This window comes from Amblyomma mixtum, chromosome 2 (genome assembly GCF_055824585.1).
Source record: "Amblyomma mixtum isolate Tamu chromosome 2, ASM5582458v1, whole genome shotgun sequence".
Taxonomy (NCBI): Eukaryota; Metazoa; Arthropoda; class Arachnida; order Ixodida; family Ixodidae; genus Amblyomma; species Amblyomma mixtum.
Window position 1 is genome coordinate 214,074,827 of NC_143013.1, and position 16,798 is coordinate 214,091,624.

General features: G+C 46.4%; 1 protein-coding gene across 1 annotated transcript; it reads right to left on the reverse strand.

Annotated features, from left to right (window-relative positions):
- Window positions 1-2,137: 2,137 nt before the first annotated feature.
- Window positions 2,138-9,396, reverse strand: LOC149362515 (uncharacterized). The gene is made up of 6 exons (XM_089569730.1): window positions 9,236-9,396; window positions 8,082-8,185; window positions 6,636-6,698; window positions 5,768-5,830; window positions 4,614-4,667; window positions 2,138-2,305 (listed from the first exon to the last, which is right to left on the reverse strand). The coding sequence occupies exons 1-6, from the start codon at window positions 9,309-9,311 to the stop codon at window positions 2,213-2,215; spliced, it is 453 nt and encodes a 150-aa protein (XP_089425856.1). The 5' UTR covers window positions 9,312-9,396; the 3' UTR covers window positions 2,138-2,212.
- Window positions 9,397-16,798: the final 7,402 nt, after the last annotated feature.

The following is a 16,798-nucleotide window of genomic DNA, read 5'->3' on the forward strand; positions in this document are numbered from 1 at the left end:
GCCTAGACCATCTCTTTCCTCCTAATTGCTTTGCGAATGATTGGATGAAAACGCATTTTCTCCACACCTTTCATGCAAGTCTACGTGCGGCACTGGTTTCTTGCTTTTTTTTTCTGAGCATCTGCTGGCTGCACTGATGTTCTTGTGAACTCTCCATTTCAAATCTCTTATCGTATCACGCCATTCGTCCACAATTAGTGTAATTTTAATTGAATTTCTTGTGCCAGAGAAAATACACGCGCCGCGCCCAGCAAGCTCCGTTCCATGCGGGCTTTCCTTCCCTCTCACCAGTCTATATCACAAACAATATATGGCACTGCTTCAGCTTTATGCTTGTCATTAAAGCAGGTATTTCTGCTACTTAGACTATTACTGCGGGTGGGCTGTGTTGTTGTGAGGATGTTGCGGAAAAGCGAAAATCTCAGTCTTTGGAAGACAAAAACCAATCTTTCCTTGCTGAAAACTTGCTTGCGAACTACATCAATCACCTACTGCTCTATGGAGAAGGTAAGAGCAAGGAATTTCGCTATTAGTGGCTTTCCAGACTTCAGAACTGTCCAAGCTTCGCCCAGACAAGACTGTGAAAATGTGGTTAATCCGTGACGGATTACTTTCTTTCCTTACAGGTAGCAGAACAGGGCGACACTTGCGAGCGACTAAGAAAATCGCCTCGTAGTCTCATGTCTATGAGTGACTAATGCCTTTGCGCTGTATTGTTCAGAGTACTCATCAATTGGTTCTTGAAGTTAGTATTTTTCTCAAACGTTGCTTGCTGCAACATGCAGCCTCGTAAATCTCCCCACTAGTATAAGCATTAAACACTAACTTAAGGTGTATGCGAGTTCTTTTATGAATGTTAATGAAACAAAATTACGGCGAACGAAATAAAAGTATCTTGGCGCCTGCTCTCTGCAGTGCAGATTAAAATGTGTTTGATATGTGCTGTAAGAACTTTCTGACGACATTAATGCTTTTGTCACAAGGCGTGCTCCACGAGAGGAAGCCAAAGCCGAGGAGGGCACACTGCCAAATGTTAAAATGACTCGCGAAAGAGAAAATATTAGCCGCTGAATATTTTATTACGGTAACGCAAGTTTTCCCCGTTATTATCGGTTTCTTTCGGAGTGCTTTATTACACAACTGCATGAGGCGATTCCTGATTTTAGCGTTAGGGGCACGCGTTCCGTGTATGTAAACTTCTGTGTCGTCTTCCCTACCCAGTGCATCTATTCTATAAAAATCGTGTATATTTGCCGCTATCATGACAGTCACGGGTGCGCACATTCGAAGAGACCACTCTTTTGAGACACGACCAATTTATTTTTATAGTGGATGACCATGATCACCTAGAATGCCGCCTCCTCGAGCTCTAAAAATGGAAATGGGATAAGGGCGTCTCATGACTGTGCGCATGCGGGGCTGTCACTGGTTGCATTACTGAAAGCGTTGTGGTGCCTAATTATTCAGTCGTGTGGACCGCAAGTTTCCACGAACTACAGTGCAGGAGGTTTCCAAAGTTCGCAGCATCGCACTAGCATGTCTTGGTTGAAAAATCAATGACACGCAATTCTGTGCACAAGTGCTCGTTTTGCAAGCAGTAACATTAAAAATTAAGAGCGCGTTCACTTCATGGCTAATGGGTTCACGAAATTTATGATTATGTGATCGAGGTATGTGCCTATGAGTGGAGCTCGTGGGTGGACCAAAGGATGATTTCAGTTTGGGATGTCTCTAACTAGGCCCCTGTGTGAAGGAAAAGCTTGGGAGTAGTTAACGTGCTGATTTCATATACCAATCAAATGTTTGACAGTTAATTTTTCGCCTTGCTCGTAACAGCAAAAGATAGCCGAGAAACCTGTAGTTTTCTAAATATACGTTTCTGGGGCGCCTCTGAGAACACAAGTGTACTGGAATGAACTCAGTGCGTTATACAGGCCATTTACTCATAGCGTGTTCTCTTCCATCCTTTCGGGAGTTCAGCTAATTTGTAAGCGCGCTTTCATGCTAGGCTGTCCAAGTAACCATTAAGACCTAGAGAGTGCCTCAGTGAGAAGTTTTGCAGGTGCACGGTCCATCTAAACGCAGCAGTTTCTGCTCGCCACAGTAGCCGCTTTGGTTGCTCAGTGAAGCTACCATGCGGCGTTAGAAGCGTTTTATTGGAGACAGAAGGCACCCATCGCTATTGCCCGTGAATGTGGGCGTTCCTCCACGCTTACTGCCCTTGGGCCCCCAGTATCTTGAGGATCCACTGGCCAACAGCCATTCCCATGTTCTTGGAGAGTGGGATGTGGTCCATAATGCATTCCTGAAAAAGTAAGGACGAATGCAACATATAGATTACGAAGAAGCTATTTTGCCGAGTGTTTCGTGTTACCTTGTAAGCAATATAAGCCACCGCCAACTAGTCCAACTTGCCTATTTGCTACATTTTTGGACTCTGTCACCTCCAAGCCAAAGTTGTTTAGTTTTGTGGCATTAAGGACAGTGGTTTGGTTTGGTTTGGTTTATGGGGTTTAACGTCCCAAAGCGACTAAGGCTATGGAGACGCCGTAGTGGAGGGTGAACTGCGCAGTAATCATCTTGAGGCATTCTCCGCCCTGCCGAAAAGGCGGTCGCTGTGACACGATGTGCAGTGAACTGTCAAAATTTTCTGGCTATAGCACCTTTCATCATTGTGAAGTTAAGGCTGTATTGTTAATGATGTTCCTTTCGGACAATTATTTTTAAGGCAGTTTCTGTGAAAAATGAGGCCTACAGAAAAAAAAGCAATCTTCCCGTGTTTTCGTAGATTTTTCGCAACTTGCAGGAAAATAGGAAAACTTTGATAGGCTGAAGGCATTTGCGCCTAAAGATAAAAATAACGGCAACGCCGGAGAGCTAACCAAGCCACAAATCCAGAAAACACAGTGAATGGTGCACTGGAAGCCGCTGTTCAAAGGTTTTGTGTTTGTAATGCGATCTTCGAGCCGATTGAAAGCACAACAGTTGCTGCCACTGCAGCTGCACGAAAATTTCACGCGCCCCTTTTTTCCAAGACATACGCGAAAAATATTTTGATAAAAAGCCGACACGGCGCCGAACACCGCGCCCTCCACTTCGACAATATTGTGTACGCACTTCGATTCGTTGTTCAAAAGATTACTGCCATTAATATCGTACGATATCGGGAACTCTGCAGACATTAGACTGCATGCCTAACATTAAAAAAAAAAAAAACATTAAGGAGCAGGTTCTATTTCGCTTATAATCTTCAACTCTCCTGCATATTGCGTTTTTAAGTAGTTCGCTCTTGGTGCAAATACAGCTCGGTCACCAGTGACCCGTTGCACGAGGCACTGCTGCTTGAGGAACTCGCTACACATCAGGCCTGTCACTTCAATCCCATGCTGGCAGCTCAGTATTTGTTGACTGACGTATATAGGGTACTCAAAAAATCATAGGTATTTTCTCGAGTTCTCTACATTAGGGTGTCGATATTTAGGGCGGATGGACAAATATGTGGATAAGTACGGTGGTAATTTTGACTCGACACTAGCCTCGCATGTGCAGGACACGCACGGGATACAAGTTTATTCGAGTCTCTTGCGTGCTTGTTTCCTATGTTTCCACTATGAAGTTCATTTTGACTGAAAAATGCTCTAAACATGCTAATAACTTCTTCTTTCAGCATGTAGCGTTAACAGGCAGTGCGGCAGACACTTCTTGCCAGTCGTTCCTGATTGAAGTACTTGGTGGAGCCCAGAGAAGAAAATGCGAGCAACATGCAGTCCTTTGCAAGTTGCTGCACTCAGACCTCCATTAACAATTTACACTTTTCGAGCTTTGCTTTTGTCTCCCAGAGAGAGATATTAAAAAAAATATTGAACTGGGAATGCCTTTAGGAGCTGAATGAATTTATTTTCAAGCCGTTTCGGTCGCTGGTTCTGCAGAAAAGGGGCACACAATTGTCCCAATTACTTTGTAAAAAAATGAAATATGGTGGGTACCCGTACCTCTGTCGTTTCAACGTGTAACACAACTTGCATTAGAACTGAAAATTGTTTCGAGAAGTATTATGAGGCAGATGAATGATGAAAAACGATCAAAAGAACCAGAGGTAATTATTTCGCTGCCTATTCGAATTAGCTTGGAACTATAGAGTCGATATATTGCGCCTTACATTAGCCAAAAACATTAAAACTACTACGACCGCTTACTCACAGAGTCGAAGTGTTTATACTTTGCCTGGCACAACATAATGCCGAAGAGTGCTTCATCAAGACATCTGCCGCAGTTGCCGAATCAAGTACTTTGCTTCGAGGTTCATCAATAATATGAAGGAAGACGTTTAGTAGATTGTATCTTTTTTTTTTACTTGACACAAAGTATTTGAGATTAATGGTTATTGCTCCAGTAAGGCGACAATCTTTTGCTGCGTACGGATAAGCTATTATTAAAGATGAAAACACGAAGTAACGTTAGCGGTACCGGTGTTGCCTAGGGCTGACAATTCGTTGAACAATAGGTTGCTATCGAACTGAGACTCCCCGCTAATCCTTGCCCACTTTTTTTTATGCAACATACTATCTAGTGCAAATCAAATAAACTGCTAGTCGAAACAAGGACATACTTACGCTGACTTCCTTGGCAACCGTCTCGGGGTCGTGTTTCAGTTCTGGCCTTGATTTCTGTACGAGGTTAAGGAAAGTAAACAAATAACACGTTTGGATTTCGTAGGTTGGTATCGAAGTAGGCAATAACGAAAGCAGCAGCGCTTTCATGTTACGTTCAGTTTATCGTGCGCGAGAAATGGACAAATACACATGACCTGGAAAGCAGTCTTCATCGATGCGGCTCTTGGTGCTCCAAGAAACGGTGTAATTTCTGGTATACCTCGACGAACTATACACGTTTAAACGTTAAAATTTTACGCTGTACCCTGTGCTTGCACTTCTGGACTCCCTGGATTCGTTTGAACCTTGCGCGTAGCCTTGCTTGTATTACGTGGTCTAACGCAATGTGCTAGTGTTTTGCCGTGCATGCAGGGCTGTTGCGAAGACAGTGCTGCAGACATTCACCATAAAAAAACAAAAAAAAACAGAGTGAAGGAGACAGGAAATATGATGCTGCCATCGATATACTAAAGATGGACCTTGTGAGCCCCAGCATCCTCTAAATGCTGATCATGACGCGTTCCGGGGCTGCGATTTGCTTTGTAGAGTTAAAAAAAAACACACACACTCAACGAAGAAAACACAAAGAAAACACTGATGTTTCGGCACGCTCACGGGTTAGCACACCGTACACTCGGTCTATGCTGACGTGTACCGGGTGCCGACACTCAAATAACGAAATTTTTCTTTTGACGAGAATTCAGAAATGACGGCAGTTTACTTTCCTTACACTTTCAACTGTTAACTCAGAAAACGTTGTTCTTGAAGCTATACGGCAAATTTTACTAAAATATTACGCGCCGCTCCCTTTCAGACATTTAAGCAAGTAGGACTTAAACAATTACTGCGTGCCCTCTACGGTACGCGTTCTTGCGTGTCGTAGTCGTCTGTGTAGACGAGGAAATAAACTGCGCGCCATGTGTAAGGAATTGTAACTCTGTAGACGTGGTACTGCGTGGCACACTTCGATAATGATAAGTGACAGGTAACGTGGAATTGCTGGTGAGAGGAAAACGATTTATTTCTGTGCAGTTGCGTGGAAAACGTGCGGAATAGGATAGAATAATTTTTCTCAGCCAGCTCCTTATCGTTGGTGGGAACATTTTTGTACTTACGTAGAACTTGATGAAATGCGGTTGCACACATACGATCAGTTGCTTCCTGTACTCGTCGGGCTTCTGCGTGAGAAATTTGGAAGGAGAGAGATAGAGACAAGAGTTCCATGTGAGCCCGGAAATGGAGAAGCTTTAAGAAAAACCGATCACATGATACCTTAAATTAAAAAACTCAAAATTCCTCAAACTCGAATATCCTCAGTTCGAATCTCCCATGAGAGCAGATGCGATTTTTTTGGGAAAACGACAAAAGCTCTGTCGTGTGTCTTCTGCAATTACCCTTCCATTTAAGGACAACTTCACCGCATTTTCAGAATTCCACGCTAATGAAGGATTCACATATATATAGGCTCACCGCAAAGCATGCCAAGCGTTTTTGCGCTAGCATTTAAAATAGTGACCTAATAGACGAGTAAATTTTATTCTTCTCCTCACAACTACAGAGGAGTGCGGAGAAGCTTAATATATCATGGGAGGCATGATTTCAAATTTCCGCTGCCGTCAGCCGCACCGTGCCGTGCCTCGCTGGATGCTGCCAAACAACGCTCGGCGGCCGTTGCCTTCGATGGCGTTGGTTTTGTTCGTTGAAAGGAAGCGTTTATGCCTTGGAAAATTACCGGTACCGTCGATGTAGTTATGATTCACCTCCACTTGGCTCTGTGCGCTGCGGAGAAGCTTGAAGGCCATCGCGATTTTAATCGCCGATTACATCAGCATTTCCAATGCTAGCCCGAAAGGACTTTGCAGGTTTTACCTGCAAGTTCCGCACACTCGACGCCTTCAAGCTCGACGATTTCTAAAAGATGTACAGTTGCCCTTTAACCAGCGTTCCTGACAGTGCAGGTTTTTTTCAGAAACTGGCACGTACCGGTGTCAGGGCTTCGTGCTTGTCGTGGCAGGTCGCGTAGTCGTTGCACAGCATCTTCATTCCCTGAAGCAAAAACGTTATGCTTGCTTAACGACTGGCACGTGTGAAAAAGGATAGCGAAGAAAAGCAGGCTTGGCTTTATTAGATTCAAGAAGGCTGTGGCGGCAACAGGGGCGCGAACAGAACAGCGCGCAGAAAGGGAAACCGACATATCAGCGCCTACTGTCAAGACTTGGAGGTGCATCCACCATGCAGACGGTTCGCTTCGGAACCGGCTAGCTTCCCTGCCGTTCGCCGCGCTCTAATGGCCGCTTCGTCGCGTGACGTCACGCCGGCTGACGTCACTCGGCAATGCGGCCAACAGCGTGTGGCGAACCGCGGAGAAGCGAGCCGCTTCCGAACGGACCCAACCGCCTCGTGGATATACACCCTGGTTACATGTCACATGTGTTTGCTTTCCGTATATCTTGCCTGTTCGGGACTAAGTTTGTTGTTGGCTCCACTGCGCGAAATAGCCTGAAAAAAACAAGCTTGTCCGAAGGCACATGGCATAGGTATGGACACTGCCATTGCCGAGACCGGTTAAAAAGTTCACTGAGCATAGAAACATACAATTGCCACTGCGGAGAAACTCACAGCTTTGTTGACACTTTGGAACGCGAGATTCAGAGACAGGTGCGTGCAGTTGTGAATATAAAATCTTGTGTTCTGCTAGAGTGGGCGTGACATGATTATGCATTAAGTCCATTCGTCACTGTGTTCCGAACACTCAGCGTGGTGCGTTTCAGTGACGTCACTGTGCTGTAACTCGTGACGTCGCTCTCGTGGAGCAACTCAACGAGACGCTTTGCCATGAAGCGTTGCAGTGATGTCTTGTGCGACGTCAGGGCATGCTGGCCAGTCAGCGTGGCTGGAGGCGTTAGGCCGATGCCAAAGACGTCTTGCCAAAGAACTGGCCGATGCCAAAGAACTGGAAAACCTGCCTTTCACAGCTGTCGCCGTGAAAATCGACTGATAATGTATAAAATAGCCAACCATCACAACCGTGTGACTAGTGCAACCTGAGTATATTTCGTAGAAAGTTCTAAAGGACCAGAAAACAGTATGTTTTTTTTTTGGAGCTAGGAACTTAACAAACCATCTCTGATGACCTACCAAACGGCCATATGGAGGTCTCGTCATAAGTTGCGCAAACATTGTGTTCACGTATGAGAGTATCGTTATTACCTGTGAAACGGGTAATCGTTATGCGCAGGTTGTAGTATTTAATGAAGGCCGGACGGGGCTGAATTCTCTGCCCGTACGTCCCAAAGCCAAGAACATTTTTTTCTTAGCAGCTATCTGGAGCGCTTCATTAATTATTTTTCCATGAATAGTTGTCGCGTCACCAACTAAGTGCTTTTGGCACTGACGCCTCGCGCCTGCAAATACGAAGGGTACACTCACGTCAGCAATAGTGCTCAGCGGAGCAGGGTACTTATCCAGCAGGTGGACGCAGTCTTTCATCAGCTTTGTGGCCGCTTCTCCTGCTGCCTTCATTGTAGCATCGTCTGCATCAGAGGATTTCATAATTGCTGCTGAATAGAAACGTTCCTGAACGCGAGAAGAGAGATTATGCTCCTCTTTGTGGATCTTACGAACGTGGCCCGTAATTAGTCTTCGGGATAAGCTGTGGTCGACGAAAATGTAGAAAAAGGTCTATTAACGAAGTACGTACACTTATCCTGCGTGTTAACCTGACACACTAAGGGCGGTAAGTGTCGATGTAGATAGCGGAATAAGGTATTAAAGACGCCCATAAAATTTTCAGTCTTTTTTAAGACACAGTTCCACCACGCGCTACAGTAGTTTGAAATTTGTCCTTGAAAAACGTCTCGCCAATGCAATGAGCACTGCGAAGTGGAGGTTATGAACAAATGGCACATGATATATTAGAAAGCCATAAAGATTTTAGAGACATTTAGTTCTTAGTTGCTAAGCCATCGCGGCCCAATTAGTAACGATTGTTTAGACATAGCTGCTGAAACATCAAACCCTGCCAGTCATCGTGCATCTATTTATCTAGAAAGGAAGGACGTCACGGGACACTTTCAAAGTCTCTCACTCTCTCTGTCGCTCTCTTCGCTAGGAAACACAATATTTTTAACGCGCATCTGGTTTCACTTGGGTACATTATTCCAGTATCGACTTCATACTGGGCTCTACCTACGCTAGACAACTTTCCTTCACACAGTCTGGCTTGAAGCGACTTTCACGAAAGCTTATCCGTTTTTCATTAGCGCGGCTCACAGTCTTGCCTTCGACACATGATAATGCTACGTTCTTTGCTACTGTGCCCGATGTGCTTAAATACGGTTGCTCTCAGTCATTCGGTTCTTATCTTTACGAATGAGAGAAATATCGAGGTGTAAACTAATCCGGCTTACAATGGCACGCCCTCTCGCCTCGCCGTCTCGCTATAGGTTGCTTCGTATTCTATGAGTGGAGAAAATTTTCTCAACTACGTTAGGCCTCCTCTCTGATTTCCACGTCAGCATCCTTTCCCTTTGGTGCCTCCCCGTAAAAATTTGAAGAACTATGCCAGGAGATGCTATACTCACCGAATTCAGCTTTGTCGCAGTCTTGAGCGAGTACCACGGCAGAGAAGAAGCAGAGGGCTACAGGAAGAGCTAACATGGTGGCTGCCTGGACCGAGCTGCTGACGTGATGCTCAGGCACGAAAGAGCAGTGCGAACTCCTCCGAAGAAAGTGGGGAGCGACAGCACCTGTCACGCACTTATATCACACCGCTGGTCGAGCCTGTGACGAGCGTTGGCCTTGACACGAGTGCGAGATAATTAAGCACAAAAAAAGGAAACGTGACTGCTGCATGTCCATCATTCACGCCGCATGCAAGGACGTTGAGAGAGGGAGCTTTGTGCCGGCGTGACCATTCTCGGTAGAACCTTGATATTTTTGGTTGCTTCTATAATGACACACCTGAATCGATGAGCCTCTACGTAGCCATCAGAATGTTTGAGAAGAGCGCATGGTGCTCGTGGAGATATCTCTGCGCGACATAGCGCGCGGACATCGAAGCTGCTGAGGTGACAGCAAGGGTGCGGAAAACATAGAGATCCATCGTTGCAATGTGTGCCCAGCCAGCATCGCCGGAGCGGTGCTCATGGCAGAAAGGAAAGCGAAGGATTTTCTTGTTTTGACATTGATCTAATTCGGAACATTTTCTTTCTCGGCTTCCCAGGAACGATGCTTCTCACATCAAAAGGTGGTAATGACAAATGAATGCTGTGGAAAGGAAGTTCTGAGTCGTTACGAGACATTCGTGAATATATGGCCCACGTGCTGCCAAGAAAAAGTTTTCCAGTTTTTTTATTTGTTTCAAAATATGATTAGAGAGGAGCTTATAGTGGCCGCATGGCACGGGGCCAAATGGGTGGTGGAAGCGTCTAATTTCTACAATATGCCGCAGATAAATTATCGCACTGCTACAAATGTGGTTTGGCGCCGTCTGTTGGTGGCGTCCACATTGTTGTGCCATCGACTCCTACTTTCGCCGGTGAGGTCATGCAAGTTCTCTCAGGAGAGAACAAGCTGGCCGTTTACATTATGCAGTACTGAACTAACGACGAGCGATGAACTAAAGACAAGTGGAAGTGAAAAAAAAAACAATGATACCTATAGGCATAGAAGATGTATTCTGCTACAGCACATTCGAAAATTTTGTGCCGCAGTGTAGAGCCCACTGGGTGCAAAAACAACACGCATGCTTGCGATTCAGAGGGTTAGATGACGACAGATCTCTTCCGCCATCCGTTTCCTCTTCCTGCAGGTGATCGCAATGCCTCTTGTTCACGTTGTGGACGGCGTAGGTAGTGATCGCAATCTATAGAGTGTGTTATTGACGGTGCCTCAATAAAGGTGAGGTGTTGGAAACGTGATTTGCAAAGTCCAAACCAGCATTTCACAATGAGCCGCTGCTTGTGTTAACGTCGTTAGAGCGCTGCACCTTCGGCAGCCTATTCCGTGCGTTGAAAGAAGCCAACAGCCACAGAAACCAAGGGGCACAGGGGATTTTTAATTTATTTATTTATTTTGTGGTGTTGATCAATTTAGAATATTACTGAATATGTTATCGCTTAAAGCTAATTGATGAGAAAAGCAGAAGAAAAAACAACCACTGCCGCCGGTGGGATCCGAACCCACGACATCCGAATTACGCGTCCGGTGCTCTACCTCTGAGCTACGGCGACGGCTGTAAAATCTTCTGCTTTCGGGGGTATTTATGTTTACATGTAACCTAACCTTGAGAGTGTTCATCAGCGCCACCCACGTTCATAAGCGGCGGACGTAGAACGTCCTGAGTAGCCGCAGGTGTGACGTAGAACGTCATCGAACGGAGAGGGTGGAAGCTGCGTGAGAACGCTCCTATGCTTCCTATGGCTTCAAGGCTGCCAGAACCGAGGCCCTCGCTAAGCAATTAAGCAAACAAGTGAAGGGGTATGAGGGGCTCGTTATAAATATGAAAGAAACCAACAGCCACAGAAACCAAGGGGCACAGGGGATTTTTAATTAATTTATTTATTTTGTGGTGTTGATCAATTTAGAATATTGCGTTGTTTCATAGGATGGCAGCAGTTCGAGAAGCTAAAGGTACGTTGCGTCACCCAAGGTTTAGCATCCTGCATGCAACCATAGGGATGGCCTGTTGAAAGCTGTTGTTTACAACGATTCGTAACGTGTCCCTTATAACTTGTGGCCCAACGAATCCTTAGTGGACAAAATGAAACACGCAGTTCGTTGTTCGTGAGATTAGGATATGAGGACTGCCGTAGGGAAGGGCTCAAGAAATACGACCACCTGGGTTTTTTTTTTACGTGCACTGACATCGCAGAGTATACAAACCTGTAGAATTTCACCTCCATCGAAATTCAGGTGCTACGGCCGGGATCGAAACCGCGTCTTTCGGGTCAGCAGCCGGGCGCAATAACACTGAGTCACCGCGGTGGTGTTTGTGAGATTTGTATACCTTCCAGCATAAAAATGAGCATTAAAGCTAAGTCGTGCACACGCAAGTTATGACATAGGGAACACTGCGATATCTCTTAAGATTACTGGTTTTTTATCGAGGAGCGCATTTGCTCTGGAGCCGTCTTTGCGCCACAGCTTAGGATACCAACACGAGGAGGAGGAGGAAAACTTTATTAGCTAAAAAAACAAAGAAAAACGAAACGAGTTGGACGCTACATGATCAGGCCCCGCCGCGGTGGCTCAGTGCTTACGGCGCTCGGCTGCTGACCCGAAAGACGCGGGTTCGATGCCGGCCGCGGCGGTTGAATTTCGATGGAGGCGAAATTCTAGAGGCCCGTGTGCTGTGCGATGTCAGTGCACGTTAAAGAATCTCAGGTGGTCGAAATCTCCGGAGCCCTTCACTACGGCGTCCCTCATAGCCTGAGTTGCTTTGGGACGATAAACCCCGATAACCTAACCTAACATAGCTACATGATCAGAAGACGTTGCTTCGTACTGACTTCGGTGGCTGGCTCGAAGGTTCGGTGCCGGACAACCAGGTTTGAGCTTAGCAGCGCGGCCTCCCACTGCTCAAAAGTACTGGGTTTCAGCTCTGGTTAGGGAGATCTGAGGAGCAAGACCATAGGGTGTGGGCTGTATAGGAGCGGTGACCGCAGAGGGCGCAGACGCGGCTATAGCTACTGGAAGACATAGCGTCATACTAGGCTGCCATAGGTAGAGGCAGCGTTTGAACCTGTCGCCAAAAAACAGCTAGGCCTCATTCTCCAGAAAGTTTGGCGTCGGCGTTGTCGGCGTCGTCGTGGTGAGTGAAAAATCACGAGCATGACTGCGGCAGGTGGTGTCCAGAGAGCAATCTAGGAGGCAGATGAGCCACCTAGGTCACGTGGTCTTGCGACGCCATCACAATCTGCCCATCAGATAGTAACTGCCCACCGTGGCGGGTGGTAGTTAAATTAATGACTGGTAACTCGGGAGGTCAACCTAGGCTGCACATGGCTCACCACAGAAAGCACCTGCCATCGCACGGCAGTGGCGCATCGCTTAACCGCTGCGCCACTGCGCCAGGAAGAGTATCGGGACTCGCAGGGATCTGTGAATGTAAAGTACAGAATGACATTCTGTATATATGGGAATTATCTCACTACACTTTCGCGTCATACCCTTCAGGAGGAGCTTGTCTGCTCCAATTCTTCCGAAGGGTTTGTGACACAGTGGAAACCTCAGTCGTTCGAGTAGGCAATGCATTGTGGCGGCGCGTTACATGACCAAACGATCCTTCTCGGGAGGAAAACTGCCCCTAAGCCCACCAAGTAATACGCTCAGTGCGAGGATATTTTCTTATCCTCGCACTCTGCCGCGGTATTGTCGGAGGAGATCTCCTGCCCACTGACGTCATGAGCTCTGCCTAGAAAGCCCACGAACACATCGAATCTGCGTTTTAGATGCCTTGAATGATAATGGAGTGTAATTTTGCGGATTGTAGCAATCATCCTCGCCCAGCGAAATCGCGACGCGCACATGGCAGCCGTAAATGACACTGATGACACCCGGCTTGTTTACATCACCACTGCGCCGGCTGAGACTGACAAAACTTTAATGCGCATAAGCGTAGGTGATTAAGGCAAGTTAGCTAGTGTGCTGCAGGCCGTGCAGACCTTTTACGACGCCCGCCCATTCGACGGCCTTGGACGGAATGTCCGGGTCATCGCTGGACCTTAGCTATCCCATGCTTCTTTGGATGGATCAGACAAGAGTTCTGCGGGAGTATTTCGGACTTGGCACGCCCAGATCATGTGGTAGAAGTTATCTATCTCTCCGCAAAAGCGACAGGAAAAATTTATATCCTTATTTATGTATTTAGATAGGTAGTTTGGGTTGGGGAGGCACCCCGGCTGCAGTTGTCTCCACATGATCTGTTGTTGTCTGGTCAGTGTTTTATGGGGTGGTGGGAGTGTTCTTCTTAATGCTTTGTAATGCGCACTGAGTTCGTTGCATGATATGAGTGGCTCACCGAAGGGTTCCCGTTCCTGATTTTGCGCCAACGCTCGGCCGGCTAATTCTCGAGCGTATTGGTGGGCAGACATTTCCCAGATTCCTCGCGTGAGCTGGGGTCCGTATGAGTTCAATATCTCTCAAGACACGAAAGTCTCTTATTTCTGTGAGTGTTTGCGCGGCGGGACCGGTGACCCTACCTCTAGCGAAATTGCTGATTGCCATCTTCGAGTCGCTTACTATGGTAGTAGCATCTGTAAAGGCGATAGCCGCCTCCTCCGCGACTAGCGGTATAGAAGTGGAAACCGTCTCCGCCATAGCCAGTCTTGCAGGTTGATTGCCGGGGTGTGTTACTCCGCATACAGAGTACTTGTTATAGTTCTCCGTGTCTTCTGCGGCGTCGATGTAGTGGACATCCTGCAGCCGTTTCAGGGTCTTGTGCAGGCTCTTCGATCTTGCTTCTCTTCGGCATTGGTGCACGTGAGGGTTCATATTTCGGGGGAGAGGCTTGACGGTGATGCTACTTCGGATGTTTCTTGAGATAACTTGGGGGAGATCTTGTAAGGGTTCACCTTCAATCCCCAGCGTGTCAAGTATTCTTCTACCGGCTGTAGTGCTGGACAGGCGCCTTATTTTGGCAGTTGTTGTGCTTCCTTCAGTTCATCGCATGTTTTGTGTACCCCGAGTTTGAGTAGCTTCTCTTTGGGAGTCGAGCGAGCGAAGCACATGGCTATTTTATAAGCCATTCTGATGATGGCGTCAAATCTTTCCACATCGCCTTAGAGTCTTAGGTACGGGAGCGAGTGCGCACTTTTGCTTACGATAAAGGCGCCTATTAGCTTGAAGAGGTCGTGTTCTTTCATGACTCTCTTTCTGTTGGTAATTCTATATATTCGTCTGGCAATTTGGTCGACTGCCCATTTACGTTTATTGATCGTGGAGGCGTTGCCCGAGTCGAGCCCGATCCCCAGGATCCTAATCTCCTGGACATCTTTGATTTCTAAGCTTTCTATAATGACTATCGTCAAGGGCGCGTTTAATTTGTGTTTGTGGAAGACCATAAGCTCCGATTTTTCAGGGGAGCATTTGGGGCCTGCTTTCCTGGCGTCTTCATCGATGACGTCTGCGCCGGACAAGGCTCGAACGCCGCTATGTTTTATGCAGTCTTGTCGCTGTGCTTCCTTCGGTCTGAAATAGCACTGACAAGCAGGGGGAAGCGGAGAATATGTCAATTCCAACCAACTAATCCCGTGAAATTTTTTAGGTAAACTTTATGTTCATGTTTGCATATCCAGATATAGATTAGCCCAGTGAGAATCGTGTTGTCGTCATAAATCTTGGGCCTTCCGTGGTTGCTCCTGGCGAATTTGTCATATGCTTCAAACATAGCTGTTAAAAGTCTAGAGTCGTTTTCTGCAAAGCCGAAAAATTTTTGGAACTAGCAGTCCAAACAGCTGGAGTGGTTTGGCAATTATGACGTTCGGCTGCTAATTCCAAGTTTGCGATACTGAAGCGCGGACGCGGCGGCCGCATTTCGATGGAGGCGAAAAGCGAACACGCTTGTGTACTGTGCGATGTCAGTGCACGTTAGGAGACCGTGGGCAATCGAAATTTATCCGGAACCTTCCAAAATAACACCTCTCATAGCCGGTGGCAGTTATGGGCCGTCAATTGATATCTACTATGCTTTATCAACTGGAGCTCCAGATATGCTGGCGAGATGCCTTCGACGAAAGAGGGCAAAAGGTGGCTGTACTCCCTCGCCATGGTATTAGTGATCATGTGTACGCCAATTAAGTCCGTATAGTCGTTATCGTCCGTAGAATCATAAGTGAGGGCCGTCGCAGTCGACTCGTCGGGTGCAATCATTCGGATGGCAGCCGTTTCAAGGGAATCGCATATCTTTTTTTGTGTGATGTCCCAGCTGTAAGAACTCGTGAAAACGAACCAGCTTTTAGCGAACTGCGCGAAAAGATAGGGGCAGTCCAGGACATTTTGGTAACGTGAATGGAACGTAATGGCGACGTTATTTTCGGTCAAAGCGGAAGGCGCCAAGTGTCGACGGGTGTTCCTTGACACGCGTAAAGAGATGCAGTGACAGAAAGAATCAACAGTTAACATGAGTTGATAACAGTTCATAACATTAAATGAATGAGCCGATGCGTCAGCGAGACCACGTGTGAACACGTGGATTCGGACCACAGCAAGGTAGGGTTGGAGTGCATTGGGGAGGCACTCTCAGAGTGTTAAGCTCAACTTATAAACATTTTTCTACAAAGAAAATGCGTTATTCTTTATTTAGGACAGGATGTTTTTTCAAAATTGATGACAAGATTTTATTGCACGAGCAGACGACGTGCACTGAAACGGTTCTCAACAAATTCCACAATTTTATTACATATAGTTAAGTGGAAAAAATTGTAAAACATTTGTCCATTGTCACTAAATGGGGCAAAAAAAATCGGACGCGTTTGTAGTATTGACCGACGTGGGTTTCCTCACCGAGTTAGTTTTGCTAATACCGTCATGAACTTGCAAGAATTTGCTCGCTTGTTGTTGTCGAACTTGTTTGCAGTACTTCTCCCGCCTTGGAAAACCATCTGCGCATCTGTGCCGTTGTTCGACTTTCGCAGGGTTGTGTTCTTTGAGGATGAACCGAACTGCAGCCGAGACGCCAACTATGTTTGGCGATTTTTTTACCCTCCATGCTCATTTGGGATTCTTGCTGCTGGCAGTTCTGAATGTTTGGCTATGGATGATTTGGCTCTCAAAAAAACTCTTCCTACAATGTTTGAGAATTGCCCATCAATATTCAGTCGTCAAATATCCAACTGTTTTCAGCATGACAAAAAAAGTGCTTTCCTCTTTTCTGAGGTGCTAGTTGCCCGATTTTCATGCACTTTTCTCAAGCGCACATTGTGAGATAGAGTTGTTCCTACCTATTTAGAAAAAAGAAGGTATCACTCACCAGGCATTGATATTTTTTTTGCCAGATCGAATATAGCAAAGACTTGCAATGCGGCGGGAAAAAAGAACGAAGCATGCACGGCCTCTACTCGCTACCTCGGCTAGTGGACGTGGTGGAGACTATTTCTAAACAATTCATTGAAACCTTAACATAGGTGGGAGCACAGGTCAAGAGG